At 44.4% G+C, this 25,372-nt stretch overlaps 2 protein-coding genes across 2 annotated transcripts; one reads left to right on the forward strand and one right to left on the reverse strand.

Annotated features, from left to right (window-relative positions):
- Nucleotides 1-500: 500 nt before the first annotated feature.
- Nucleotides 501-2,846, reverse strand: HMGB2 (high mobility group box 2). Its single transcript, XM_082051645.1, has 5 exons — nucleotides 2,687-2,846; nucleotides 2,029-2,199; nucleotides 1,746-1,891; nucleotides 1,491-1,665; nucleotides 501-1,032 (listed from the first exon to the last, which is right to left on the reverse strand). The coding sequence occupies exons 2-5, from the start codon at nucleotides 2,176-2,178 to the stop codon at nucleotides 880-882; spliced, it is 624 nt and encodes a 207-aa protein (XP_081907771.1). The 5' UTR covers nucleotides 2,179-2,199; nucleotides 2,687-2,846; the 3' UTR covers nucleotides 501-879.
- A 14,496-nt stretch (nucleotides 2,847-17,342) lies between these two features.
- On the forward strand, nucleotides 17,343-24,662 carry SAP30 (Sin3A associated protein 30). Its single transcript, XM_082051028.1, has 4 exons — nucleotides 17,343-17,980; nucleotides 19,409-19,531; nucleotides 22,168-22,266; nucleotides 24,328-24,662. The coding sequence occupies exons 1-4, from the start codon at nucleotides 17,672-17,674 to the stop codon at nucleotides 24,448-24,450; spliced, it is 654 nt and encodes a 217-aa protein (XP_081907154.1). The 5' UTR covers nucleotides 17,343-17,671; the 3' UTR covers nucleotides 24,451-24,662.
- Nucleotides 24,663-25,372: the final 710 nt, after the last annotated feature.

Genomic DNA, 25,372 nt, shown 5'->3' on the forward strand with positions numbered 1-25,372 from the left:
ATACCTCTAACATCTGTCTTATAGCCAACTTTCCTGTCCTGATACAGACAGCAGAAAAGGCCATTGACCCGGAGCTCTGGGAGACAGAGTTCCTAAGGTTCACTCATTATCAGCTAATACACCAAGACAAAACTTTTAAGACCTCTGTTCAGTAGTTCAGCTAGAGCAGGAAAACAATCCAGGAATATCAGTAAGTCAGGCACTTTAATTATAATTAGAGATACTTTTTTCACTCAGAAGGTGACGCAAAGAAATACTTTGCGTAAGAAAACTGATATCAATTACCACTGAGGGTAGTGTGTGTGGGACATAGAATTATGGTTAAAGAGGAAAAAAAAGTTTCAAATCTAAAATAAACTTCAGGAGTTAACACCTCAAGACTTGTCAGTTCTGTGGCAACAGCAGTAGCCCAAGAACAATGCAAAGCCTTATCCTGCATAGGGCTTCAGCATTCCAGGAGTACTCACAGCCTCTCAGAAACATCAACAATACAACAATAATCATGTACAACATTTTATTACAAAACTGTTAAAAAAGTAATACAATGCAATATACTACAAAATATAAGATCAGCTATTAAGCTACCTCCTTTGTTTTACTTAGCTATAAAGAAACACATGGCTATCAGTCACTGAATTTCAACAAAACCATTAAATACGAAGAAACATTCCACAACTTTTTCTTCTTTTTAAACCAAACTGTAGCAGCCATCAGCTACTACTTACATTAAAAATAGAGGTCTCCCTACATAGAACCACATTACCTATACACAATTCTGTACAGATTTTTATACTGAAGCTAACAATGAGCTGCACTTGAGTTCACATTCTTAGCAAAACATTGGATCTTGAGCGTAAATCTTTACAGCAGGACATTCACTTATTCCTCATCCTCATCTTCTTCCTCCTCTTCCTCATCTTCTTCCTCCTCCTCTTCCTCTTCTGGTTCTGCTTTCTTCTTAGATCCTGCAGGCCTACCTGGACCCTTTTTTCCTGCATCACTCTTGCTCTTGGCACGATATGCTGCAATATCCTGCAAGAAAAATGATGCTTAGTTTCTAGCAATGTAACTCAGAAGACAGATTTGTACTGCTTCAATAACTTCGTACTATACTGTGTAGACCCAATACAATGTGTGCGGAAAAGCAGAGTTTCAGCCTTGAGACTTCCATGCTTACACCTTTTGGCAAGAGAACACATGATCTAGTTTTAAGAGTTCTATGACTGCAGTGCTGTGGAGTATGACTGTGTATTTTTGCAAGCAGGTGACCCACTTTCTGGAAGTAAAGCATCTTACTGGTAAAATCTCTAGACGTGTAAAAACTGCATTCATTTCCCTGTAGGGTTCCAGATACCTCCCACACCACATTTTCCCATGCATTCTGAAGCCCGACAAAGAATTATGAACCATCTGTGGTTTAGGTGCAAAACAGAAGTCACATGTTTACAGTGACCTCTACACCTTTAGCCATTTCATCACTCTCACTGTACCTTTTCATATTTCTCCTTTAGTTTTGCAGCCTTCTGTTCATATGGTTGTTTATCTTTGGCCGACTGTTCAGACCACATTTCTCCTAATTTCTTTGCTGTATCTCCAATAGACAAGCCAGGATGATCATTTTTTATTTTTGGACGGTGTTCAGAACAGAAAAGGAAGAATGCAGATCTAAAATGAGAGATAGTGATTAAACTTAAGTGTCAGACTGTTGGAACGAATGCTTTTTTTTCGGTCACAGGAACACTTACGGTGGTCTTTTAGGAGCATTGGGGTCCTTCTTCTTCCCCTTCTTCTCGCCTTTAGGAGGAACATAGTTTTTCATCTCCCTGTCATAACGAGCTTTGTCTCCTTTAGCCATTTCTTCAAACTTCCCTTTTTCCTTGCTAGACATCGTCTGCAGACACACGGAGGAGAAAGGAGAAGGGTCTGGTTCAGATAAAGCGGCCGGTGACCCACTAACGTCTAAGCAGCAGCTGGCAGGTGGGGGCCGGCCCGGCGGGGCTCAGCTCAGCACGGCCCGGCCCCGCTCACCTTCCACCGCTCCGAGCACTTCCGCGAGAACTCCGCGAAGTTGACGGACGAGTCCGGGTGCTTCTTCTTGTGCTCCTCGCGGCAGGTCTGCACGAAGTATGCGTACGAGGACATCTTGCCCCGCGGCTTGTTGGGGTCGCCTTTGCCCATGGCGAGGTCGGCGGCGGGTCCCTGCGGGGGGGGCGGTGGGAGGCGGCGTGAGGGCGGGGCCCGCAGCGCGGAGCGGAGCCAAGGCCGGGCGGGGCCGCGCCTCAGGCCGCTCCCGCCTCTCGCCCGCTGGCGCCTTCCCGCCCGAACACGCCCCCCCGCGGCCACCGGCCCCTCCCCCGCCGCGGCACCTCTCCCGCCCCGCGGCACCTCCCGCCGCCAGGCGCCTCCACTCGCCCGCCGCGGCCGCCGACCCGTGCAGCGCCGCCGCCCGCACCCCAGCCCTCCCTGGCGGGGTCGCCCGCCGCCCTCCCCCGCGGCCGGCCCCACCCGCCCGGCGGGAGTTCCCCCTCAGCCCTGGGCGCGCCGCACGCCAGCCCCGGGAACACCGCGCGCTCCCTCCGCGCCCAGGACCGCCGGCGGCGGCGCCCGCTCCTCCCCGCTCTCCTGCTCCCTCGGCGCCCTCCCGCTACCCTGTGGCCTCCGGCGCGGAGGGTGCGCGGGCGCTTGCCTGGCTGAGTGGAGCGGGCGGCGGCGCGGGGCTCTGCTCCCTCCGCGGCTGCTGCCAAATGGTTTCCCGGCGGCGCACTTACAGCCTCTTGTTTTCCACAGCCCTACCCGCCACAGCAACTTGACCCGCGGCGCCCGGGGGCCCGCCCCCCGCCGTAGCGGATTGGCCGCCGCGCCCGTTCAAACTGCCTGCAGCCCTGCCCCCTAGGGCCGTCGTCGCCGCGGATTCGCTGGCTGCGGCTGTACGTCAGTGGCCGAGCAGCTCCTCGGCTAGGTCGAGCGTGAGGGGGTCGTTAGCGCTCATACTCGTTGGAACCGGTTGGGGTGAGGATAGTGGAGAGGGCGGAACTAAGCGCGCCGGGCGGCCATTGGACGAGAGGGACGGTTTAAAAAACCGCGGGGATGCCCGCCATTGGCCGCCGAGGACTGTGCGCGTTTTGATTGGGCGGAGCGGGATGCTGTAGCGTGGTTTAAAAATACAAAGGGAGCTAGGGAAGTGATGGGGTGGGCAAAATGAGTGGGGTTGCGGAAGAGTGATGGTGGCGGCCTTGCAAGGGAAGGCAGTTGGGCGGCTGCCGCGGTCGCGGCTGCTGGAACGTGTGTGCGCGGGGGGCGCCCCCTCGGCGCTATCTCCCTCCCGCCCGGGGGAGCAGCCAGGGCTGGGCCGCGGCGGTGAGCGCGACCGTTCCTCCCTGCCTGTGGGGGCGGCGGGATAACGCCGGCTGTAAAGCTGGGCCTTAACTCCGGTTCGCCGCCCGGGCGAGGCCCGCTCAAGGGGATCTGCGGGCTAACGGCCTGGTTCCTGCACCGCGCGGGACGGCCCGGGGCGCCGCTGAGGGGCTGGGCCTGGGGGGAGCGTCTGGTTCCTCCTGGGGCTGGCAGGGTTCGAAGGGAAAGCCTGTAGCTGGTTTTCCTCTCACGCCGCAGTAAAAACACCGGCGCTGGGAAGGGAAAGTGTCGCCTCTCTGCGGGTTTTTTTTCTCTCTGCAAAGTGAAAACCGCAGCAGTGGGAAAGCCGGGGGCAAAACTTAGTCCAAAATGTGACGCCCGTGGTTGGCGTCAGTGCTTTCGAGTGAACCACCAGTGGTGAATCTGACCCTTTCGGTCTGGGGATAAACCCGGAGCTTCCATACAGTCATTTAGTCTCTTTTATTATGATTTGCCCCAAGTCTACACGATGTGGGTTTTGTTGATGATGGTTTTCTTCTAATCAATTTCATCCAGTTCTCTAATAAACAATAGTTTAGGTAATTATTACTAATCTAAGCGGTTTCTAACACTCTTGTTTTTTTCAGATGTAGCTTATAGCACTGGTGAAAAGCAAGTTATAACGTTCTAACTTTGTTTACTGAACATGCCGTGCCCTCAGCAGAGTTCTAATCATGTTAACCCTGCTCAATGGTTAATTAAAATTAAAAAAAAAAAAAAAAAAAAAAAAAAAAAAAAAAGGCAAGCCTTAAAAAAACAGCAGCAAGAATCCTTAAACTCTCTGAGAGTATTGACATTGCAGGTGTGAGGTGGGGGTAATATCTTGATCTCCAGAGTCTCTCCCATTCCAGATCTGCTCAGTGTAAGGACCATTTAATAAGCAGCACTTATCAGGTCCAGTCCTTCAAGCTCATTTGATTATTTTTTTTTCCCTTCCAACAGTGACTTACTCACGCTGCACAGTTCACTAATATGGGGAGAAAATGCCTCCTTCATCCCTGTTTCATATTAAGCTTTACATGTTTGCTCAAACTGTTGCCCTAAAAGACATAATGTAAGCTGGAAAAAGTTATTCAAAATCTTCTTTGAAGAGAGGGTAATTGGGAGGTAAATTGACACTGATGCAGAGGTATGTATTCCCTTTGCAGATGTCAATACCTGTCAGAGGCCAGTTATTTGAATTCTTACGTTGGCTAACTTCTGTGGCTATTCCTTTTGATAGTGTTTAACCTGCAAACAAAGCTTACACTTATCTTGTAAAATAAACATTTGCACAGGGGGTATCACGTGTTCCAGTATTTATTATTATAAACTGTTCCACTGCTTCGTAGCAAATTAATGTTCTCCCTTCTGTGGTACTGAATTGTGTGAAGGCCGAGCAACTTTGTGAGTTCTGTAGCTTTGAAAATGCTTTTATCGGATATATTAGCTGGAAAGCACTATTTTGTTTGGTGAATCAAGCTTCCAGATGGGCACTTTGTGGTAACCCATCTGTATAATATGACAGTTTCTTGCAGAGTGTTTTCTAGTTGATAAAGTAGTTCTGTAACAGATGGTGGAATCTCAGAATACTCATTTGTAGTGTACAAATCATAGTACAGCCATTAGTATCTCTGGTGTAAAACCATTCTTTGTCCACCAGACTTATCTAGAGCTTTTAATATTGCACCATTCAAACAAGAACAGATTCATAGATACCTTCTGCATTGTTGACAGCATATAAAAATGGTAGGCTAACTTCATCAAAATCAGTTTTACTTCTGAATCCTCACCAGTGCAGGTGAACGAACAATGAAATGGTCCACTAGTTTTCGGGAAACAGAGTTTTCTCAATGTTAGTGCTTCTAAAATAGCAAGTCTTGACCTCTGGGAATTTGCCACTGAAGAGTTATAAGGATGGCTACAGGCACCAGAAATTTGTAACAGGTGAAATGACAGAAGAACAACAGAAGAATTTTGCTCATTTTACTCTTCCAAATCCATTCTCTGTCAAACAAAAAAGATAAACCCAAACAAACAAACCCACAAAATCCCCACACATGCTTTATATAAGTTTATTATTAATATTTTTACTCTTCCTTTTAACATTAATATAGTGAGTTCATGGAAAAAAATTACTTTGGAACAGTCTTTGGAAATTATGGGACACAATTGGAGAGAGGCTTCCTCTGCTGCATCTGTTTTCATATCTGCTCTAAGAATACGAAGAAAATTAGTGTGGAAAAGCAGGTAGGGTGAGGAAGTGTAATTACTGCTATGGGAAAAAATGAAACCTGCTTTTCAAATGATTTAATCAAATGTTTTTAGAAAGAAATCGTGTTCTTTGTTCTTTTAAAGATATTCCTTTTCTAGATTCTCTTCTCTGAAAAAGAAAGCTTTTGTACAATTAAATAGATACATACAGGGTTATGTCATGCAACATACGGCAGCATAAGAAACCAAACAGTTGTAGTCTTTAACATCTGCGTGTCCTTCAACAAGGAAGGCAGTATTGAAAATTTTCCACGCTTGAACATGATCCTGGAAGCTTTCCACAGCGGTGCCGATGCCGAAAGCTCCATGCAAGAATGCTGATGTTAGAAACTTGTCAGTCCCAAAGCCATGCCTTCCTCCCAGCACCCCTGCGCCTGGAAAAGCACTTCCCTGCACGCCTGGTTCCACAATAAGCTGTCACTGTTCTTTCATTACATCACACTCTTCCTTTTCAGACAAAACCACAAATTCTGTCTCAAGAGATTCAGTCACTGTTACTCTTCTAAAGCAGTGATGTATGCGGTATTGACTTTGGTGGGTCTGCATGGTTAATTTATTAACCACATGTGGATGACAGTTGTGGGGAAGAAGCACAAACTCCAGGACTTGAAGCTTACTTCTGCTTGAATAATTGGGCTCATGAAATTACTGTGAAGTTTTATAGCTCCCTGGCTTCGGGCCCTTTTGAGTTTCTAATCTGCCTCACAATTACAATTTTGGGTGCTATTGTTAACTTCACTTAATCTTCAGTAAACTGCATGTGGAGGAGAGATAAGCAATGTAGTGACTGGAAACACCGGATAGAAGGAAAAGACCAGGTGGGTGAGACCAGGTTACAAAGATGATAAATGGATTTAAAGAAAAGTGTGTTACAGACAACAAAAATGTGTGATCGGAGTGATAACACTTTATGTCATACTGTATGTCCCAGATTCTGCGGGCAGCTTCTGCACCTTTTCTGGATATTGGTGTCAGTGTGGACAAAGCAAGGGAAGAAAGTAACAAAGATCTTTCACTTTAATTAATGTTCCCATCAACAGATCCATTGCAGCAGATACTGTTCCGCTGAGGAAATTGCAAGCTACAGTTGGATGACCTTAACTCTGACCAAACTTTCATTCTAGCTGTGCATTATGTCGTGATACTGTTGGTTTTAATTCAGTCAGATGGATGAAGAAGCTCTACTGTCTCTCCCCAGAGACTCTACTATTACCCAAATTCCTGTACAGAATATGTTTTAATGTAGCCTTAATGGCAATAAAATTCTGCTTTGGAAAGTGACTGTTCTTGATTGATTAGTACTGAAAAGGTCTCCATTATGGGCCTGAGAAGTCAGTGTTTACTGGATGAATAACAAAAGTGAGTTACAGATGCTCTCGATTTTAATGTCACCTAACCTCACTAACAGTAATGTAAGACGTTGAATGAAAAAAGCAAATTTAGCTTTTACTTCAATACACAAAAAGGATTTAAATGGGTCACTGTTTTAAAACTCATTTTAATGAGAGTTATGAAGTCTACAGACAGCAGCTCTGGTTTTTGGCCTATTTCATGTGAGCATCTCATAATAGATATATGGTAGGAGCTTTAGGATGAAAAGCAAAAACCAGAACTACCTATACTACTGCTTACCTAATTCAAAACAAAACTTATTTTACTGTTGTGTTCCAGTTATAAGCAATAACTTTATAATTTGATGAAAACGTATAGAACTGCAGCTGCCCAAAAGTTCACAAACCTGATATTTCTGTCAATATCTTAAAGAATTGCATTTAAGATGATATAGTAGAGCTATTCCCATTTTTTCTGTTGTTGTATAACATGAAAATAATGTGTATTTTTTAAAAATTAAATATTAGTTATCCTTTAAACATCACAGTTTTACTATATGTGCTATTGTAAAGCCTGCATAACCAGTTAAGCAGCTCGTAGGCAAACAACAGCCATGTTGCAGTGGGCTGGTGTAGTCTGAAAGCTAAGGAACTGGTTTTGACTTTGTGCGGTGTACCAAATACCTAAAGCAAAGGCAGGGTACGTTAGGCACTACCTAGGACAGCTGTGAAGCAGAGGCTGAACTGCAGCAGTCATATTATAGGAGATAAGTACAACAAATCTCTTGTGGTACCAATGCAGATAGTATTAGGAATACCAGCTCGTCCTGGTCATAATAACTATTAACTGAACTTTTTCAGTCTTAATTTGACAAGACCTTTGCTTACGTTGGGTTTACAAGCTCTTTTTTGGATTAAATATATTTTTACTTTTCTATTCCAGGACGTCACTTTCATTTTCTATTTTATGTTCAAAGTAATACTCAAGTAGCAGTTTTCCCCTAGGATTCTTAATAGACTTCCTTTATGTTTTGCTATATCATTAATCCCTTTTTAACAGGTATGAAAAGAAAGCAGTAATTCACCTTTGTTCATCCATTATATAGTTTCACAGGCAGTGTAGGGCGGTGTCCTGGTTTTGTTAAAAACAGGTTTCTCTTTTAGTGAATCTGCCTGTCAGCTAAAGCCTTCATATTAGCTGCATTTTCCTGGTAAACATAGCAATGGAATGCGAGGTTATTGATAAGGACAGATTCACATCTTGCGAGAGGGGCAATGAGAAACAGGTGACCAAGAAACTGACCAACTGAGTATAACATCCCATTCACATGAATACTTCATATAAAAGTGGGAGATCATGAGGATCTCAGCCCTTTTCCCTTTTGCTTATGGCCGACATTAGGAGAGGACCTTGCTAGTCGTCCCTGTGAACTGAGGCCTAGTGAGAGACTGAATCCAGCTCCGGTTGGCTGCAGAGTCCAATCCAGGATTTCGGATGCCAGCTCTGCAGTTGCTGAGACTTTCAAGATTGATTTTGTATATTTTGTATTATTTTCTCTATTCTTATTAGTAGCATTAGTAAAACGTTTTTAATTTTTCCAACTCTCTCTGTCGTTTTTCCCTCCCTCCTTCCCTCCGCCTGTCCTTGGTGGGAAGTGGGGAGAGGGAGGGGATAAATGGGGAAGTGGGGGGAGAGGGGGTTAACAATACATCTGCCATGGTTTTATTGTCACCCCACAATCAAAACCCTTGACAGCGGGCTTTAAAATTTGGATAGCTGTAATTTACACTACAAAATTGGTTTAAAAGGGTAAGAAAAGTTTCTGTTCCTCTGCCCCTCCAAACTCTTCCAGCCTTGCTAAACATCGGTACTTCATCTGAAACATATACAGAACTTACTCTTAAGAAATAAAATCTAATCACTAACAAAAACATCGCATTATTTGGCAACTGGACAACATAGTCCCAGGATTTTTATTTTTTTTCTTCTTCTAAGCAGTAACACAAAGGGTGGGACTGTGGGTGGCCCTGGAGGTGTGACGTCCACGGAGCAGATGTGAAGGATGCTGTGGTCACAGCCCATCTCCCGAATTGCCCAAGCACCTGTGTGAAGTTAGCTGCTGGTGCTCCCTGCTGCAAAATGAAGTACGTGTCAACCCATGGTGACTTACACATGTTTAAACTTCTACAGAACAAACCAGAATGTTCCGTTTGTACCTTGTGCATTCTGAGGGACTGTTTTCTTTGCGGTCGTGTGGGCTAGAAATTTAAAAACAAGCTGAGCCTGGCAGTCGAAACTGTTTCCTATGCAATTGCAGCTCTGAAGTCTTTTAGGAAAGAGAAAGAATCGGGTGAGTTGACAAGGCTGCGTGCCATGGGCTGCAAGAGGAAGGAGGAATCATACCCTCCTGTCTCCCACAGCCAGGAGAGAGCGGCGTGTTTGGCTGATACCAGCCTGGTTCCTCATAAGCACCATCACACTCGTAAACACATTGGCCTTGGGTCCAGGTAGTGGAAAAACTTAAGGTAATTTCAGTGGATCTTATTAAACTTAAATGGGTCTCAAGTTTTGGTTACATGGAGTATACCCTGTGCTGTTGCTAATGTAGATGTTGTCCTAGCAGAATAATTAATTTCTCTTCTTATTTCTGGCAAATAGTGCTGTCATATGTGTCACAGAGATTATCATACACAGGTAATCTGAGACTAGAAAGAAAATACTCAGGAAATTTTGAAACTGTTGGTTCATCAGTCTCATTTTTAGTCATGGGTCCTGTGGGATTTTCCAGCAACTGATCATATAAATGTACAGTTTCTCTAGAGGATCCTATTGTATACCTTATTCTATATTGTTATGTGTTTTACAGTAACAAGGAAGGTTGTTTCAGAGACCTTATGCTATTAGAAATTGTGTCTGTCTATACTACCAGTCATAAGCTTCTACTCCATGGACCCAACTCTTGTGTGGGAAAAAAAAAAATCTTAAGGAAGTTTGATGATAAAGCCTTGGGCCTATGATGAATCCTCATCTTTTAGTGTGACTATGTGTGAAGTTAAGTAGAAATTCTCCCTAAGCACTGGCAGTGATAAACACCTACTACAAATGAAAAAGAAATGGGGAGCAGCAGAGTCATGCATTTGAAGAAACAAACAATGAAATCTTAAGTGAAGTTGCTCCATGTCAAAGAAAGGCTGGTTTATTCAAAGCTAACGGGAAACTAAAGTGCAGCCCAAAGCATGTCTTTGCCAGGTTTTAGAAGCTGGAAAAGAGAAACCTTAAAGCTTGTAAACTCCAACATGAACCTTTAAGAGAGAGAGACCATCTTGATGAATGCACGCTAGTTTGTAGGCTGGATCATGCTGTGTGATTTTTATGTCACTACATTTTATACTAATTATTATTATTTATATGTTGTTAAATTGTTGTAATATGTACAGATATTAAAAGCATAAAACTCCCATTCTCCTTTTCCAGTAGTTAAAAAATTATTTGTAAAGATATACTTAATTTTGGAACAGACTTTCATGATATAACCAGAAACACAGATAATCAAAGAAGTTAAAGTTGTTTAAGAGGTGAAAGATCTGTATGATTATTTTCCTAATTCTGAAATAATTTACAAGATCATGTAAAATCTTGCTCCAGCAGTCACTTCTGGAGAGAGGTAAAGATCTTGTAGTGCCTCTAGATAGCTCTAATAGCAGAATCAGGTCTCATCTGAGGTGTTTATAATGTTAACAAATATTAACAACCAAACACTTGGATAAAAAAAACTTCTAAAATCATATCTGTTTAAAAACCATAATGTTGAAACTGGAGGGTGGGGGTCTCTTTTTGTGTTCTGTGCTTTAGGATATGTCCTTGACTGGATTTCAAACTCACCTTTGGGACTGGAAAGGCTAGAAGCTTTATCAGTATGAAAGCTGAGACTCTAACGTTATCTTTCAAGTGAGGGAGTTGAGGTTTGAGGAGCATTAAAGATGAATTCCAATAGCTAATGAAGAAGCAGTGCTTTTGATCTGCTGCTTTATATTGAATGAATGATAGCAGTAGGTACTATCCAAAAGTAGGAAACCTGGTACATTCTGCCTGATGGCCATTTTTGGAAAAAAAAATTGCAAAACATTTTATCTGATCCTTTTCCCATAGTATTTCACATGTAAGGGTTTGTTGTCAAGTAACATCCGCAAAAAACAACTGCAGTTCAAAACTATTATTATACTTGAGTTCGTTGGAGGATAAGCGTTCATTCTCTCCTAAGGGGCACTTAAAACCTGCTGTTAACTTCAACAAGAGCAAAGTCAGACCTCGAGATGCTTGTAACTGTCCTGCAAAAACAAGGGCACTGAAAGAGGTGTCTGAGCTACAGACGTTTCCCACTTTTCTTTCTGTAAAATTAATCTATATCAGAAGAGGACATGATGGTGTAAAGGAGCACTGTAGTTTGTCAAATCCTCTGACAAAACTGCAAAGATGGTGTAATACGCAAAAAAACAAGGGGTTAAATACAGTGTCAAATCTGTATTTCTATAAGCAGAAAACAGTGGTTCACAAAATCTAGGACTGTAGCAAAGAGTATACAGTGCTTTTGGTGGCATCAAGAGTGCATTTGAGACCAGCAAAATTTGCTGAAAAGATATGACAATGTTTCTCTTACTAATAATAATAAAATAAAATAAAATAAAATAAAATAAAATAAAATAAAATAAAATAAAATAAAATAAAATAGCTGAGCAAGCTTTTCGTTTCTTTTCAAGAGATTAAAAAGTAACTCTTAAGCAATACACTACAACTAAATTTGTATTGCATTATTAAACAAAACCTCTGGGGTTGATACTTTTTCACTGTGTGCTCCAGATAGTTGCATTACATTTCAGAAAAGCACTAATGGTGATTTTGTTTGGTCTCTTTCTGATGGTGAGATCTAATAGAATATGAGACAAAATATTAATCCAAGCAACCTGGATGGAGAAATGATTGGTGAAGCAGTGACTCTGAAGCAAGCAGATGGATGTGCGCCTCTAATGTGGCTGAATGGGGTCTTGTGAGGAGAAGTGGCGTTGAAACCTACTTGGCACCTGTTTTAACTGAAATTGAGTTAATTTTTTTCATGCAGTTGGAAATTCCTTTTTTTGCAGCTAGTACAGTCGTCATTTGGATTTCGTTTGAGAATCAAAGAATGTCCTGAGTTGGAAGGGACCCACAAGGATGACATATAGGAGAAGAATAATATAACACCCCAGGACAGACAATGTTTTTCTTCAAGTAACTTCCCAGTGGTTTTGAGTTGGAATGAAGAGAATGTAAGAACTTGCTGATATCATGGCCATTGTCTGGGAGACTGAGGTCTTTCGGGGCAGACAGACCTTGACTGACATCCAGGCTGATCCATAAGAATATTCCATACCATTAGTGTCATACTTTGTATTTAATAAGAGTTGGATTTTCCAGCTCAGCAGATCTGTTCAGGTTCTGCTCTGTTTCAGTTGAGTTCCGTTGGGGAGTTATTTCGACCTTTCGCCATTCTGCCATTTTGCAGTTGTCTTTGGGCCTTTCTGCCTTTTGGGTATTTTTCGCTCTCTCCCCAGGATCAGGGAGAACGGGACCAGGGTGCTCTTTCTCTTCCCAGGACTGGCTGCTCAGTGCAGACGGAGTTCTTGAGGAACTGCATTGAATATCATGTTTGTTTGTTTGTTTTCCATTTTATATGTATTAGTAGTAGTACATTAGTATGATTTTGTTATTTCAAACTGTTTGTATCTCAGCCCAGAACTTTCTCCCTTCCCTTTCGATTCTCTCCTCTACTTGGAGATGGGGGAGGTGAACGAGTGGCCGTCGTGGTTGTGATTGCAGGCTGGGGTTACACTGCAACAGCACCTCAGTGCAAAGCTGGAGATTGGCTTCTCTGTTTGCTTCCATGCAGTTGTCGTTTTTGAGGTATCTCCCTTACACTGCATTTACTGTTGCTTTATCAACCAAGAGTCGGTATTGTACTTCATTGTTTAAATCCTCCAACAAACAATTAGTCACGTACATTCAACAAGGGCATCTACAGTTTCTGTACCAACATTTCTGGATTTTTGCACATACGAATGAAGCCCTCTAACAGAAGGTCCTTTGATGCCTCCTTTAACTAATGGCTTATTACGAAAGTGAATTGGCACAAACCATGAAGGGGCATGTATTACAAATCTTTAAAGCTTTTACAGTACACAGGCTTATCAGTTTTAATCCCGTAACACCTAGATTATTCTTAAAATACAATGTTTATTTTTGGACACTGTTTACCGCTTTAAACCTTTTTTAATAAAAGCCTGTGTTATATAAGCTCTTTCATACACCCTGAGTTCCCACTGTATGAGGCAGAACGCTTAAAAAGGGAACCTTGGCCTCAGCTGGATTACTCAAAGACCTGGAAATACCAGTTTTGCACCAATATCAGTATTTTGGTTAAAGGTATGACTTTTTATCTTACTGTATTACTGGAATCATATACAATAAGCTCTATGTGTGCTAATAGAAATTAAGGTTTGTCATACAATTAACTATCCAAAGTTACTTAACTATCTTAATGTAAACATATAAAGAAGTAAAAAATAAATAAATAAATAAATACAGTTTGTAGGTAACTCCTGGTATTCCTGTGCTTTGGACTCTATGCTTTAACACATTTGGACAATAAACTGGAGGCAGAGCAACAGGCAGTAGCACAGTTAGTTGGTGTTGGAATGGGAAGGGAAAATCAGAGATTAAAAAATCAGAGAGAGCGCAATTAAAAGAATGGAGCTTGTTTCTGATAAGGAAGGAGAGATTTGGTCACTGTTCTGTGTCATAGCCAGTGGATGCCTATTGAGTAGGTTGCTCTTATCAAAACCACCAAGGCATGTGCTGGAATTTGTGGAATTTTTAAAGTGTTTTAATCTATTTTTCATGTAAATAGTTACAAAACAAAGAAAATGTGTATTTCCTGTGAAAAATGCATACTCATAGTTTTCCTTATTATTCCATTGGCCAGCAGGATCATTTCAGGTACTGCACACAAGTGCACTAATGTACATGTAGACTTCAGGTGAATGATACCTGTTGGGGAAGAGAATAATTATGCCCAGTTGAAACTCATCACATGAAGATATATACACAGTTACAAGCCACATTTTCTTTCTAGGATTAACTACTAATAACACATTTACAGTATCCTTGCAATATATCCAAGGTGATGCATCCAGTTATCTTTTTTTTCCCTCAAATTACAAAACACATCAGTCAAAAGCTAACGGGAGCTGGGACATACGGCATCTCAGAGAGGCACAAGCTGCTCAGCTCCCACCTGCACTGGGAGAGGCCGCTGAGTCCCGCTGACTGCAGAGCCCAGGAGCTGCGAATTCAGGCACACTTGTCAAGATGCTGTAGCTCCTGCTCCTTCTGCGTGCCACTTACCAGTCACCCATGCTGTGCTTTTGGCACCCGTGATGGATGTAGATTACTGCTGCCTTCCAAATAATTCAGATCTGCTTGTGTGCATGGCCCATAAGTGCTGGCGAAGTCTCATGAAGAGAGTTACTGGTTTGGAGCTGACTTTTCCTTTGAACTGATTTAATTTCTGAAGTTTTACTCTAATCAGTATATTGTTGCAATACCATCTGTTTTTCTGTTAAAATCTGCTTTAGTTATATTTGAATACTTCTACTAACTACTACTGAAGCTTATGCTATAAAATCATAATTTTAGATGACATACCATCTAGCAGAATCCCTCTACAATGAGTTTTGTTGTTTTTTTTTTATTTCCTAGGACCCAAGCTTTGTGAAAGTTTGCAAATCCAGCTTGCAGTAAGCTTCATACTGCCTGAAAAGCCCGTGTAGCTGCAGCGCTTTGTATTTTTTTATCTCACATATGATACAAGATTAAAAGTGACATGATTTCTTTGTTGCCATGAGCAGGTGTTCATACCAAACCAGGTGGTCATCCCCCTGCACTGATCACACGGTCCTGCCCTTCCACTGGACCTTCCTGTGTGCTGGGACATCACACAGCTGACTGGTAAAGCAAATCAGGGTTAAACTTCACTGATCTTCTTGTCACTGGTCTAGTTGTAACCCCATCCAGTTTGCCATGCAGCCACAGAAATGCTTTCACAGCGCAAAGAAGGACAGGGCACAGGTGTGAAAATGAGCAGCTTATGGCAGAAGCAGAACTGTCTTTCTCAGCCCTACTACTGTCTTATCATGATCTAATCATGAAACTATGATACTACTCTACTTGAAATTCTGCTTAGAAATTAACATATTGGCAAGCATGGCTGGGTAACATAATCGGGCTTTTAGCAGCTCACAATCTGTACAAAGAGGATCAGAAACATATTTAAAGTGCACAAGAGATCTTTCCATTGTAACAAATCACAGCAGCCAGACCCAGATTGATAAATTTTATGCTCACAGTAAGGGCAAAGCCATCTGAAGAAATAAAAGGGACCTCAAAAGACATAGCCTAAGAGTCTAGAAAATGCTATTCGTGACCCAGATTTCCACCAAAGAATTCCTGGAACTCACCCTCATCCCACTTTTTCCCAGCTTGTGCTTCCTATGTTCTTCATTAAGGCCTGCTATCATTGTGGTTTTGTTTGTTTTACTTTAACATTATTTTGAAAATGTAAAATCACAAGAAACTCAAAAAGTGAGTTAAACATCTGTTGTCTGAGATTGCACAGCAGCAGAGCGTAGAATTAAACCCAGGCATTCCACACAGGCTTCAGCTTGGCTGATAACAATGCAGGGTTTGGTATTTTTTTCCAACTCTTATCCAGTTCACCTCTCTAATCACTGAAACGTGCTTTCTAGGTAACCGCAGTCCGTGACTTTACGGTCAGTCTAGCTTCAGTTACTGCATCCTTCATTCAACTGCGGCTGTAGGGAGCGTGAAGTGGGACTGACCCTTATTCTCTAATACCAGGTTATGCAATCCGATTAAAAAGCCATCTGCAGCGCAAACCGAACTGCGCTATAATCATGTTCCCTGGCTCATGCAGAACTTTGGCTTACGCAGGATGTGTCTCCTCGAATCATTCACCAGCCTCCCTGCTACTCCTCTCCTCCTGCAAGCTGGAAACACACGGCAAGCGATACGGTCAAATATTTCAGTGGTTAACACATTATGCTTTGAGTACGGTCGGCTCGGATGCCGTTTCTGAGATTTAAAGGAATTTTCGCGGCAGTTCAAAAGGAAAGCAAAAACCTCACCCTTCATTGCACGTGCTTTGAATGCGGTTAAAGGAAAATAGTAGGTCAGAGCTTTCTGTTTCTGCCGCTCTGCTGTCAACAGCTGAATTGTTAAATGGTTTAATGCCAATGCATCTCTTACGGAGTTTTGTAGTCTCAAAACTAAAAGCACTTGCTTTAATCAAGTATTTTCACAGCATCTACTTTAGCTAGTCATGTGCACAGCAAGATCTCGGATAACCACTAGCGAATATAGTTCTGCGCTCTCGGTCTTTTTTGTTGTTCAAGTCTCCTTCATTAACAAGCCCTTTTAAATTACAAAACTGGAAACTAGCACTGCAAGACGCCTTTGTCTTCAAAGACCTTTACTAAAAGAACGCAGGACGAGCCCCTTATAACGTGTGTTTTAAAAGCAGTTTTAACAAAGGACAGAGCTTCGGTTGTTCTCGGTCCGGAGATCCGCAGCCGGAGGCAGCGCTGTAGCACCCGGGGAGCGCCGTCTCGCCGCCCCGGACAGCGAACGCCCTCGCTCTCTAGCCACAGCTGAGGAAGAGCGGGAGAGATGCGAAGCTGCGAGGGGCAGGACCGGAGCAGAATACAGAAGGGGGTGGGGGGGTTGGGGGGAAACAAACAACTAGTAGAAAATCTTAAACGAGTAGCCTGAGACGTGCGGCTCAGGCTGGAACAGTACGGCGAGAAAAGTACAGGGCGGGGGAGGATTAACACAGCCGGCGGGCGGGCAGGAGGCAGCGTGGGAGCCGCCGGGGAGGAGCGACGAGAGGGAACCGGGAGGGGAGTGAACGGGGCCTTTTAAAAGTGTGCTGAGCCGCTGCCGCCGCTCCAGCCCGGCGGGCCCGGCCTCCCGGCGGCGGGGTAAACGGAGCGCAGCGCAAGGCGGCCCGCTCGCCCCGGCGGCGGAACACCGCAGGGCCTGCTCCCACCGCCACGGCGGGACAGCATGGCCGCCGGAGCACCGCAAAGCCGCACACCGAACCCCCGCCCGCGCTCCCGCCGCCGCGCTGCACCTCGGGAGCTGTAGTTTTCCCGCCGCGCCGGCCGGGAAGGGGTCGGCGGCGGAGGAACTGCATTTCCCGTGGCGCCCCGCGGCGGGGGAGTCGGCATGCGCGGCCGGGCGGGGCGGGGCGGCGGGCAGGTTGGTTGCTGTTGTTACATAGGAAACAGCTGAAGAGTCTCCACATGACAGGGGGGGAAGGAGGAAGTGGGGCGATCCGCGGGGCGCTGCTGCTGCGGTAGCCGCGGGGTTCGGGCAGCCGCAGCCGGCGGGGACAGTCCTTCCCGCAGCGGGCGGGCTGGCCGCCCTTGAGCGCGGGCTTGCGTCCCGGTGCCGCCGCGGCGAGGAGGCGGGCAGGGAGCAGGGGAGCGCCGGGCCGCGGCGTCTCGCTGGGGAAGTTTGGTGCGTGGCGGGATCCCGCCGCCCTCCCCCGGGCTCCCCGCCGCCCGCGGAGGTGGTGCCGGGCATGAACGGCTTCGCCCCCGAGGAGGTGACCCAGCGCGGGGCGGACCCGGCCGCCGCCACCGCCGCGGTGGTGAGCAATGCGGGCTCCGCCGTGGAGGTGCCGCCGCCGCCAGCGCCGCCGGGGCTGGCTCTGGCCTCCGCCGCTGGCTCGGCGGCTGCTGGGGGTGCGGGCGGCCCCGGGGCTGGGCAGCTGTGCTGCCTGCGGGAGGAGGGGGAGCGGTGCGGCCGCGCCGCCGGCAACGCCAGCTTCAGCAAGCGGATCCAGAAGAGCATCTCGCAGAAGAAGGTGAAGATCGAGCTGGACAAGAGCGTAAGTCCGGGGAGGGGAGGACACACACGGGTCCACCGCCACCCCCCACCGCCGCTGGCGGGGCGGGCAGACAAAGCGGCCGGCGGGTCCCGGCGGTGCGTGCCCGGGCAGCGGCGGCGTGTTCGGCCCCAGCCCCGCTCGGTGCGAGCCGGTTGTCCCAATGGCTTGGTTGGTTCTGGGGCTTTTAATAAAGTTTTGGTTTGTTGGTTGGGGGGGGGTGGTTTGGGTTTTTATTTTGAGTCGAGGAAGTGTTGTTTCCCCTTACCCCCCTTTCTCAGTAGCACGGTGCAGTTTGGCTGCCGCTGCAGCAGCACGGCCTGAAAGCGCTTTCCCTCTGCGGGAGGGTGGAGGGGAAGCACCCCCCTCTCCTGCCTCCATCTGGGGTTCCCTCTCACCGCACCAAGAGCCGGGAGCAGCTGCTGCGTGTCCCCCCGTGTTGCTGGAGGGGGAAGACGTGTGGCGAGGAAGCGCCGCTTCTCCCGGAGCGGAGCTTGAATGGCTCCCGGCGCGCTAGTTTGTCTGTTCTTGGCGAGGGCAGCGCTCGGCTGCTCCGCCTCGCGTTGCAAAGTTGCACGTCTCCCCTCGCCATCCGCCCGGCAGCCATCAGGCGCCGCGCTGCTCGGCTCGGCACGGCCGGGCAGGGGGAGCGGAGCCCCGGCGAATGGGGCGGCTGCCGGTTCCCCTTCGGACGCCTTTTCGCGGGATGAAACGCCCGAGCGTTTCGGAGGAGTGCTTGCTCTTGCCCGGTACTGCGTGAAGGCTTCCCAGCGTGGGGGCAAAGCAGCTTAAAATGCGCTTGAAATGCTCCGCGCCTCGGCCGGAGATCCGGGTGCCCCCAGGGAACCCCCACATTCCCCGGCCCGGGGTCCCTCCCCCCTGCAGGCGTGGTCCGTAAACGCGGCTCCCTGCTTTCGTTGTCCTTAAAGCACGTAGCTCCGGAAATCGGGGTTGGTACGTGCCGAAGAGTTCTCCCAAAGCGTGCAGATCGTACAAAGGGAAACTTTTTTAAACAGAAAGAAAAAAGTGTGTTGCTTGGCCTCGCCTAGGTAGTGGAATAAACGAAGGAGGCGGGGGTGGGGATGGGGATATATCTGGGAAATGAGGGCCGTCTTTTTGCCCTCCAAAGAACAACTGAAAGATTGTTTGTTTCCCGATCTCCGAACGGCTGGAGGGAGGGTTGGACTCGCGTGTCTCTGTAGCCTGTTACTACTGTATCGGTCGATCGCAGCACTGAAGCGTCCTCTGCGCCGAGCCGGTGGCAGTGATCTGTAGCACAACGCATTCTTTATTTAGAAGAAATCTGACAGAAAAGCTTCCTCAACTCGGTTAATGTGGCTGCGGGGGGGGGGGTGTCTCTGTACGTGCATTTATAAAGTCTGCTAGATACTTACATGGATTTGATTGAAAGACATAGTATTATTCTTCTAGGCAAGACATCTGTATATTTGTGACTTCCACAAAAACCTAATTCAGAGTGTGAGAAATAGAAGAAAGAGGAAAGGCAGCGATGATGATGGTGACTCACCAGTGCAAGACATCGACACTCCAGAGGTAGCTGTTTTGTTTTGTTTTTTTCTAATTGTTGTGCTAAGCTTGTTCTTAATGACTGCCCAGGCTGCACACATACCACTTTCCCACTCTTACAGCTCTCAGTATTTTGGGGTATGTGCGAAAGGGAAGGGTTCTGATTCACTCAGTTCTTAACAAAAACTAATTGAATTTTGTGGTGTATTTTCTGGATTAATTGTGCAGAGTACAATGAACAAAACTCTCTAGATAATTGTCCGCTAGTTCTCTCAGAAAACTGCTATTTTCAACTTTCTCCTTCTTAGTGCTTCCTTTCCAGTGTTCTGCTAGAAGTGGTATATTGCTACATATCAGCAAAATCTGTCTTCTGCAGGAGTTGCCAAGTTGAAAGGAATTTCATAGAGGGCTTGGCATTTAAATGCTTCGCTGCCCCATCCCTCCAATCCTTTCCTTCTGTGTGAAATGTGTGCTCTTGCAGTTACTCCATTACCTTAGTCTCATTAAACACAGAAAGTTTAATGATAGTAGCTCTTTGTTTTTACCCTTTGTCGGGGGTAGAGACTTTCAGGGACCTGTACTGGAAAGGGTGGAGAAGGATGGTATTTTTCCAGCCTGTTTTCTCCATTGCAGACCAGTGAAACCTCATCCATTGTAAAAGTGAACTACAGCTTTCAACCTTTTTCATAGTATAGTATAGAGAGACTGCACTTGAGGCTGTCTTTTATTCCTGCTCTTGGTTATTTCTGCTACAGCCTGGCTTAGCAGGTGCTGTTCAATGTGTTAATTTTGAGCAGAGGCTGTCATGCCTGCCTGATCTCCCCCTTAAGAGGGATTTTTAAAGCGTTCCTCAGAAACTGCTCTGTCTTAATTTAGTGACATCCTTATGGTCAGCATCTGCAGATACCAGCAGCATAAGTGATGAAACTTCATATGAGAATCTGTGCCTAAAGGCATGTGGCTCCGGTTGGAAGGCTCTAGCTAAGAGGATTTTAGGGGATTTGGAGTAGTTTGCTGGGCTGTGTTGTTTGTTAAATATCTGCGATCACTTATTTGAAGGTTCTGTCTAAAGCTCATTTCCTGTGTGGCTTCAGGTAGCTGTCTGGCACGGTGGTAATTGCAGCTCTTCTACAAGCCTGTTTTGTTTTCTCATGCAAAAACTTATAAAATATGTCACAATCAATGGATATCTCTAGAACAAGAAAGCAAGCTTTTTTTCAATGGTACTACAGAAAAGAAAACTGTCTGGGAAGTAGTTTTCAGGAGTTTCGGCTGGCCATTTGGACAATGGCGATATGTTCATCCTATGTGATTACTGTATATCTTAGATGCCTGTTGGCCCTTGACCTTCTTTATTTTCAATAGCTATCCAGTTTACTAAGGAAAAAAAAAATATCCTTCTTCTGAAGACTTGTAAGGCCCTTCTCTTTCCATCTCAGTCATAACCATTATTACCTGTCAGAAGTGATTCCTATGGGAGGAGAAGAGGCTTCTGCAGTACTGGTAGCTTCTGGGACTTGCTGGAAAGCTACTGCTACTCCTCTGCATGATGATCTAGGGTGTAGAGTCTCCACTGTGACTTGGGAAGTTGAATTTGTGCTTTGTACACTTCAGAGTACTAAAGGATACCCAGCCTCTATCATGCAAGGTGACAGCACATCAGGTTTGGCCAGGTCACCAAGTGTGCAGTAGCACTGACATTGTTTAAATATTCTATAGCTGAGGCCACTAAATGAATTTAAAGTGGAAGTGAATGCCTTAACCAATCTTTAATGCAGTGAGTTTGGAGAATACTGCTGTAATTTCGACCGATCTAGCAGAATTTCTCATTCAGCCTGCTTTCTCAGCTTGCTTTCCCACTCAGCCGTCTGATTCAGCTCTTTGACATTGTCAGTGAGGGTGGGAGGGCAAGCTGTTGCTGGGAGTAGTCACTGTTGATCAGAGTTCATGGTACTCAGAACTGAGGGAGTACAGGGTTATGGTTGTGTATCTTTGTCCCTCAGAAGACCTTGTGCAATTCTCTAAACTGTCAGCCCGCACTGAAAAATAGTTTTGGACAACTATGCCTGTGCACATAACTCCTGCACTGTGCTTATGTAGCAGGGATGTGTTTGGAGAACAAGGGCAGCTGTTTTCTTCTCTCTCCTCAAGCCAAGAAGGCTTTGCACTCTAGACTTTTTCCTGGTTTTACTATGTGCTCTCTTGCGGTGCAGATGTGCTGTATCTTGCTTGTAACTTGTGTAAAATTTGACCGAAATCACGATATAGGGGCCTCTTTGAATCTGCATCTTCATAGATGTTCTATGAAAGTTGTTACTGGGCTTTGTGTTATCATGCTTGAACGGAGGAACAACCAACCCAGAAATGATTAAAGTACAATAATGAGTTCCAGATATTGTCCACAACTAAAGGGAGGCAGAGCTGTGCTTGATAACAGTTAAGTGCTCTTAAACTGAGCCAAGCTGTTTTCCTTTCTGCTGGAAGGTGCAAGGTGGAGCTTGTTTTTTGTCAAAATGAGATCTGCTGAGCTGATGGTTTACACTCTGATATTCCAAAATGTTTTTGAGAGGTGAACTGGTAATGACTGAATCCTTTCTAGTTACATGGAATCCTTTTTAGTTACATTAGATTGTTTTCCTTCCATTTTCCCTCCTTTCTTCTAGGTTGATTTGTATCAGTTACAAGTAAACACACTTCGAAGGTACAAAAGACACTTCAAGCTACAAACCAGACCAGGACTTAACAAAGCACAACTTGTTGAAGTAAGTATGAGTATTTGTTCCATAATAGAAAATGCAACTTGCTATGTCATGTAGTTTTCTATACAATGTGATCCTTGCATAAAGAGCATATGTAGTGTGGATTTTAGGAGAACAAAAGGGAACTGCTTATCTAGCTTCCTTCATTGGCCTCAGCTCCTGAGCCAAGTAAATCAAAAGTAAAAGTTGTTTCCACAGGAGGGACTCAAATTCTGAAAGGAGTATATGCTGCTTAAAAATACAAAGCGTTGAGCTGGAACAGTAAGATGATCTGTGTGTCCCTGAATATCCTAGAATCATGGATTTATAGTCTCCACATCAGTCCCACCCAAAGTGTCCCGCTGAAAAGAACTAGAAACTGAAAGGTAGTGGTGGACTTGTATGCAAGCAAGGTTGAGACTGTGCTTTAAAAAGCTAGTTGTTGTAAAGGATGCTTCTGTATATGTAAAGTATGTGAACATGCAAAACAGGCTTCTGTTGATAATTAGTTCTCTTCAGTAAAACTACTGGGATCTGCCACCAGAAAAATCTAACTTCATGAAATAAGTTTTTTTTCTCATCAATATTTCTAAAAGTGCTGAAGCTGTGTGTGAGAACAGCAGTGTGTAAGCATCTTTGCTTCACATGTGTGTGATTTTAAAGGAATTATTCTGCACTGCAAAGATGCAGTTAGAGCATGCTGATGTAAATATGTGGGAGAACCAGTGATCTCTTAACAGGGAGATACAGCTACTGATTTTTCACTTTTGTGCAGTGATAATGCTCAGTTGTACTTTGGTGCAGACATTTTGTTGGTCTCTATCTGTGTGGATTAAAGGCAAGGCTCTTAAATGTGTGGGAGTTTCAAGGCTCAGCTATAAAAGAATAGTGCTGCTGCTGCTATGAGTAAGAATTTAAAATCAGTTTTCTGGTTTGTGTATGTGAGGTGAGGTAGAGCCAGCTCTTGAATTAGCAGGACTGTGATTTGAAAAAGCACAAGCTTTTTGTTTTGTTTTGTTTTGTTTTTCCTGCAAAACTAGTGTTTTAGGTACATCTCAGGAGCTGTTTGCACTATGCTTCTTAATGCTGCTTGATGTGAATAGGCAAAGCTTCTGTCACATGCTTGGTTTGACCTGCAGGTATTTGTGAGCCAGTGCTGCAGAACTTAGTTTACAGCAGATGTGATTCCTAGTAACCTGTCCTAATGTACAAGAGACATTCCTCTTGCTGTTACTTAGAAGTCTACTTTGAAGGATTCTGTCAAACTGTTTCTCTGTGAATTTTTCAAGGATGGGTTTTGAAAGCTTTCTAACTTGCTAATTATGCTAAACATTTATACTCTGTAGCAGTAAAATGAGCAGTCCCATTTTTCTTCCTCTTGCTAATTTTAAACTACCAAAGTATTCTGCAAAAAGTCAGAGAATAGGCTTGGGCAGGTAAAATATTTTGAGTGCTTTCTTTTAAAGTTGGTGTTTATTTTGATGAAGGAAAAGACTTCCAGAATGACCCAAGTGACTCAAGAAATGTTTAGAGATTGTTGTATTTTAGTGGTTACAGCATGGTGAATTTTCATCGTTGCTAGCTCTGTTTCAAAGAGCTGGACGTTCAGTTACAATTCTTGAAGAATCTTGTATTGTCCTAAATGTTTCTGTATGTGATTTGATACAGATACACATCCCCCCCAACCTGAATGATGAGCAGTAGCCTCTCATTTCTGCGCTGTTGCTCTGTTGATGTTCTATAGTCATTGCCTTATAGTCAAGCTGTGACCACATAGATGTAACAATCCTCCTATGCTTGTTTTGAGAACTCTTCCCCTTGTCCCCCTGAAAATTTTCTAGGCTTTTTATTTAGGAAATTAGAGTACAATCTGCTGTATTTGCTTCATAGTTCTCAATAAAATGGTTCTTGTTCTGCCCTTCTTTACGACTATGAAAGACTTTTGAAGAGAGGTGGGTTTTAGTTTCTTTTGTAAGCTTCTTGATCAAGCTTCTAAAGTGTGTTTAATATTGTCAATTTAAATCTGAATCTTAGTTTTTGCATATAAGAGTGGTTATATAATTTCCTTGTATTCTTCCATTATAGATAATTGGCTGCCATTTTAGGACAATTCCAGTGAATGAGAAGGACACCTTAACGTATTTCATCTACTCGGTGAAGAACGACAAGAACAAACCAGACCTAAAGATGGATAGTGGGGTTCATTAGACTGAAAAGGTTGGGACTGAGACTCAGGCTGCGAATCAAAAGACTGAGGGTTTTTGTTGATATGCAAAAGCTTTCTTTGTAATTTTTTTCCCCAGAGAGTTTGTCTCTTTTATTTTTCATAATCTTGCTGATTTGTTTGAAAACCATCTCTTACGAAACAAATTTCCTCAGCAAAATTATTTTAAATAAATATCACTACTATTGTTGCTTAAGTGGCTGTGTCTGTAACTTATTTAGTGAGTTACTTGTACCTAATAGCTAAACTTTGACTAATTATGTAATATTATTAAAATATTTTTCAGTTAAAGTGTGCCAAGGATATATTTATGAATGTACATCAAGTTGTCATTATGACAGCAGACTTGGCAATAGGTTCTTTTTCCTAAGGTAAAAGGCTCTAAATGACAGTTCCAGTTAGTTGGGCAGAAGTGTCCCTTTCAGAGACAAGAATTGATGGGGGCTTTTCTGATTTGTTTACTCATCTTGTCATTGCTGGGATATGTGCTTCCAAGTACCGAGAAGCACTGAGGCCTTCTTGCTTCTATATTAAAATGGCAAAAAAAAAAAAAAATGCAGCTCTCTAATTTCAAAGCTGTAAGTAGAGATGAAAGGACTGCTGCAGCTTACTGTGCTGAGAAATCCTTCCACTCGGTGAGAAATCCTTTAGCTTCTGAGTTTTCCATTCATCTGCATAGACTGTGGCTAAGGAATTAATTGGGGTATAGAAGCCAGAGTCTGTGCTGGGTCAGTATAGTATCTCCTCATAGGCATACTGGGTTTTTTTCATTGCATGCCTTAGCTCAGGCCTGTTTAAAAATAAATAAATAGAACAACCAAACCAAACCCTGTGGTAACATATGAGAAAAATATCCAGCAATACTTTTGCTTTTGATTGAATGTCTTAGTAAAGTTTGCTTTAGAT

Source organism: Streptopelia decaocto, assembly GCF_964273445.1.
Source record: "Streptopelia decaocto genome assembly, chromosome: 4".
NCBI classification, from domain to species: domain Eukaryota; kingdom Metazoa; phylum Chordata; class Aves; order Columbiformes; family Columbidae; genus Streptopelia; species Streptopelia decaocto.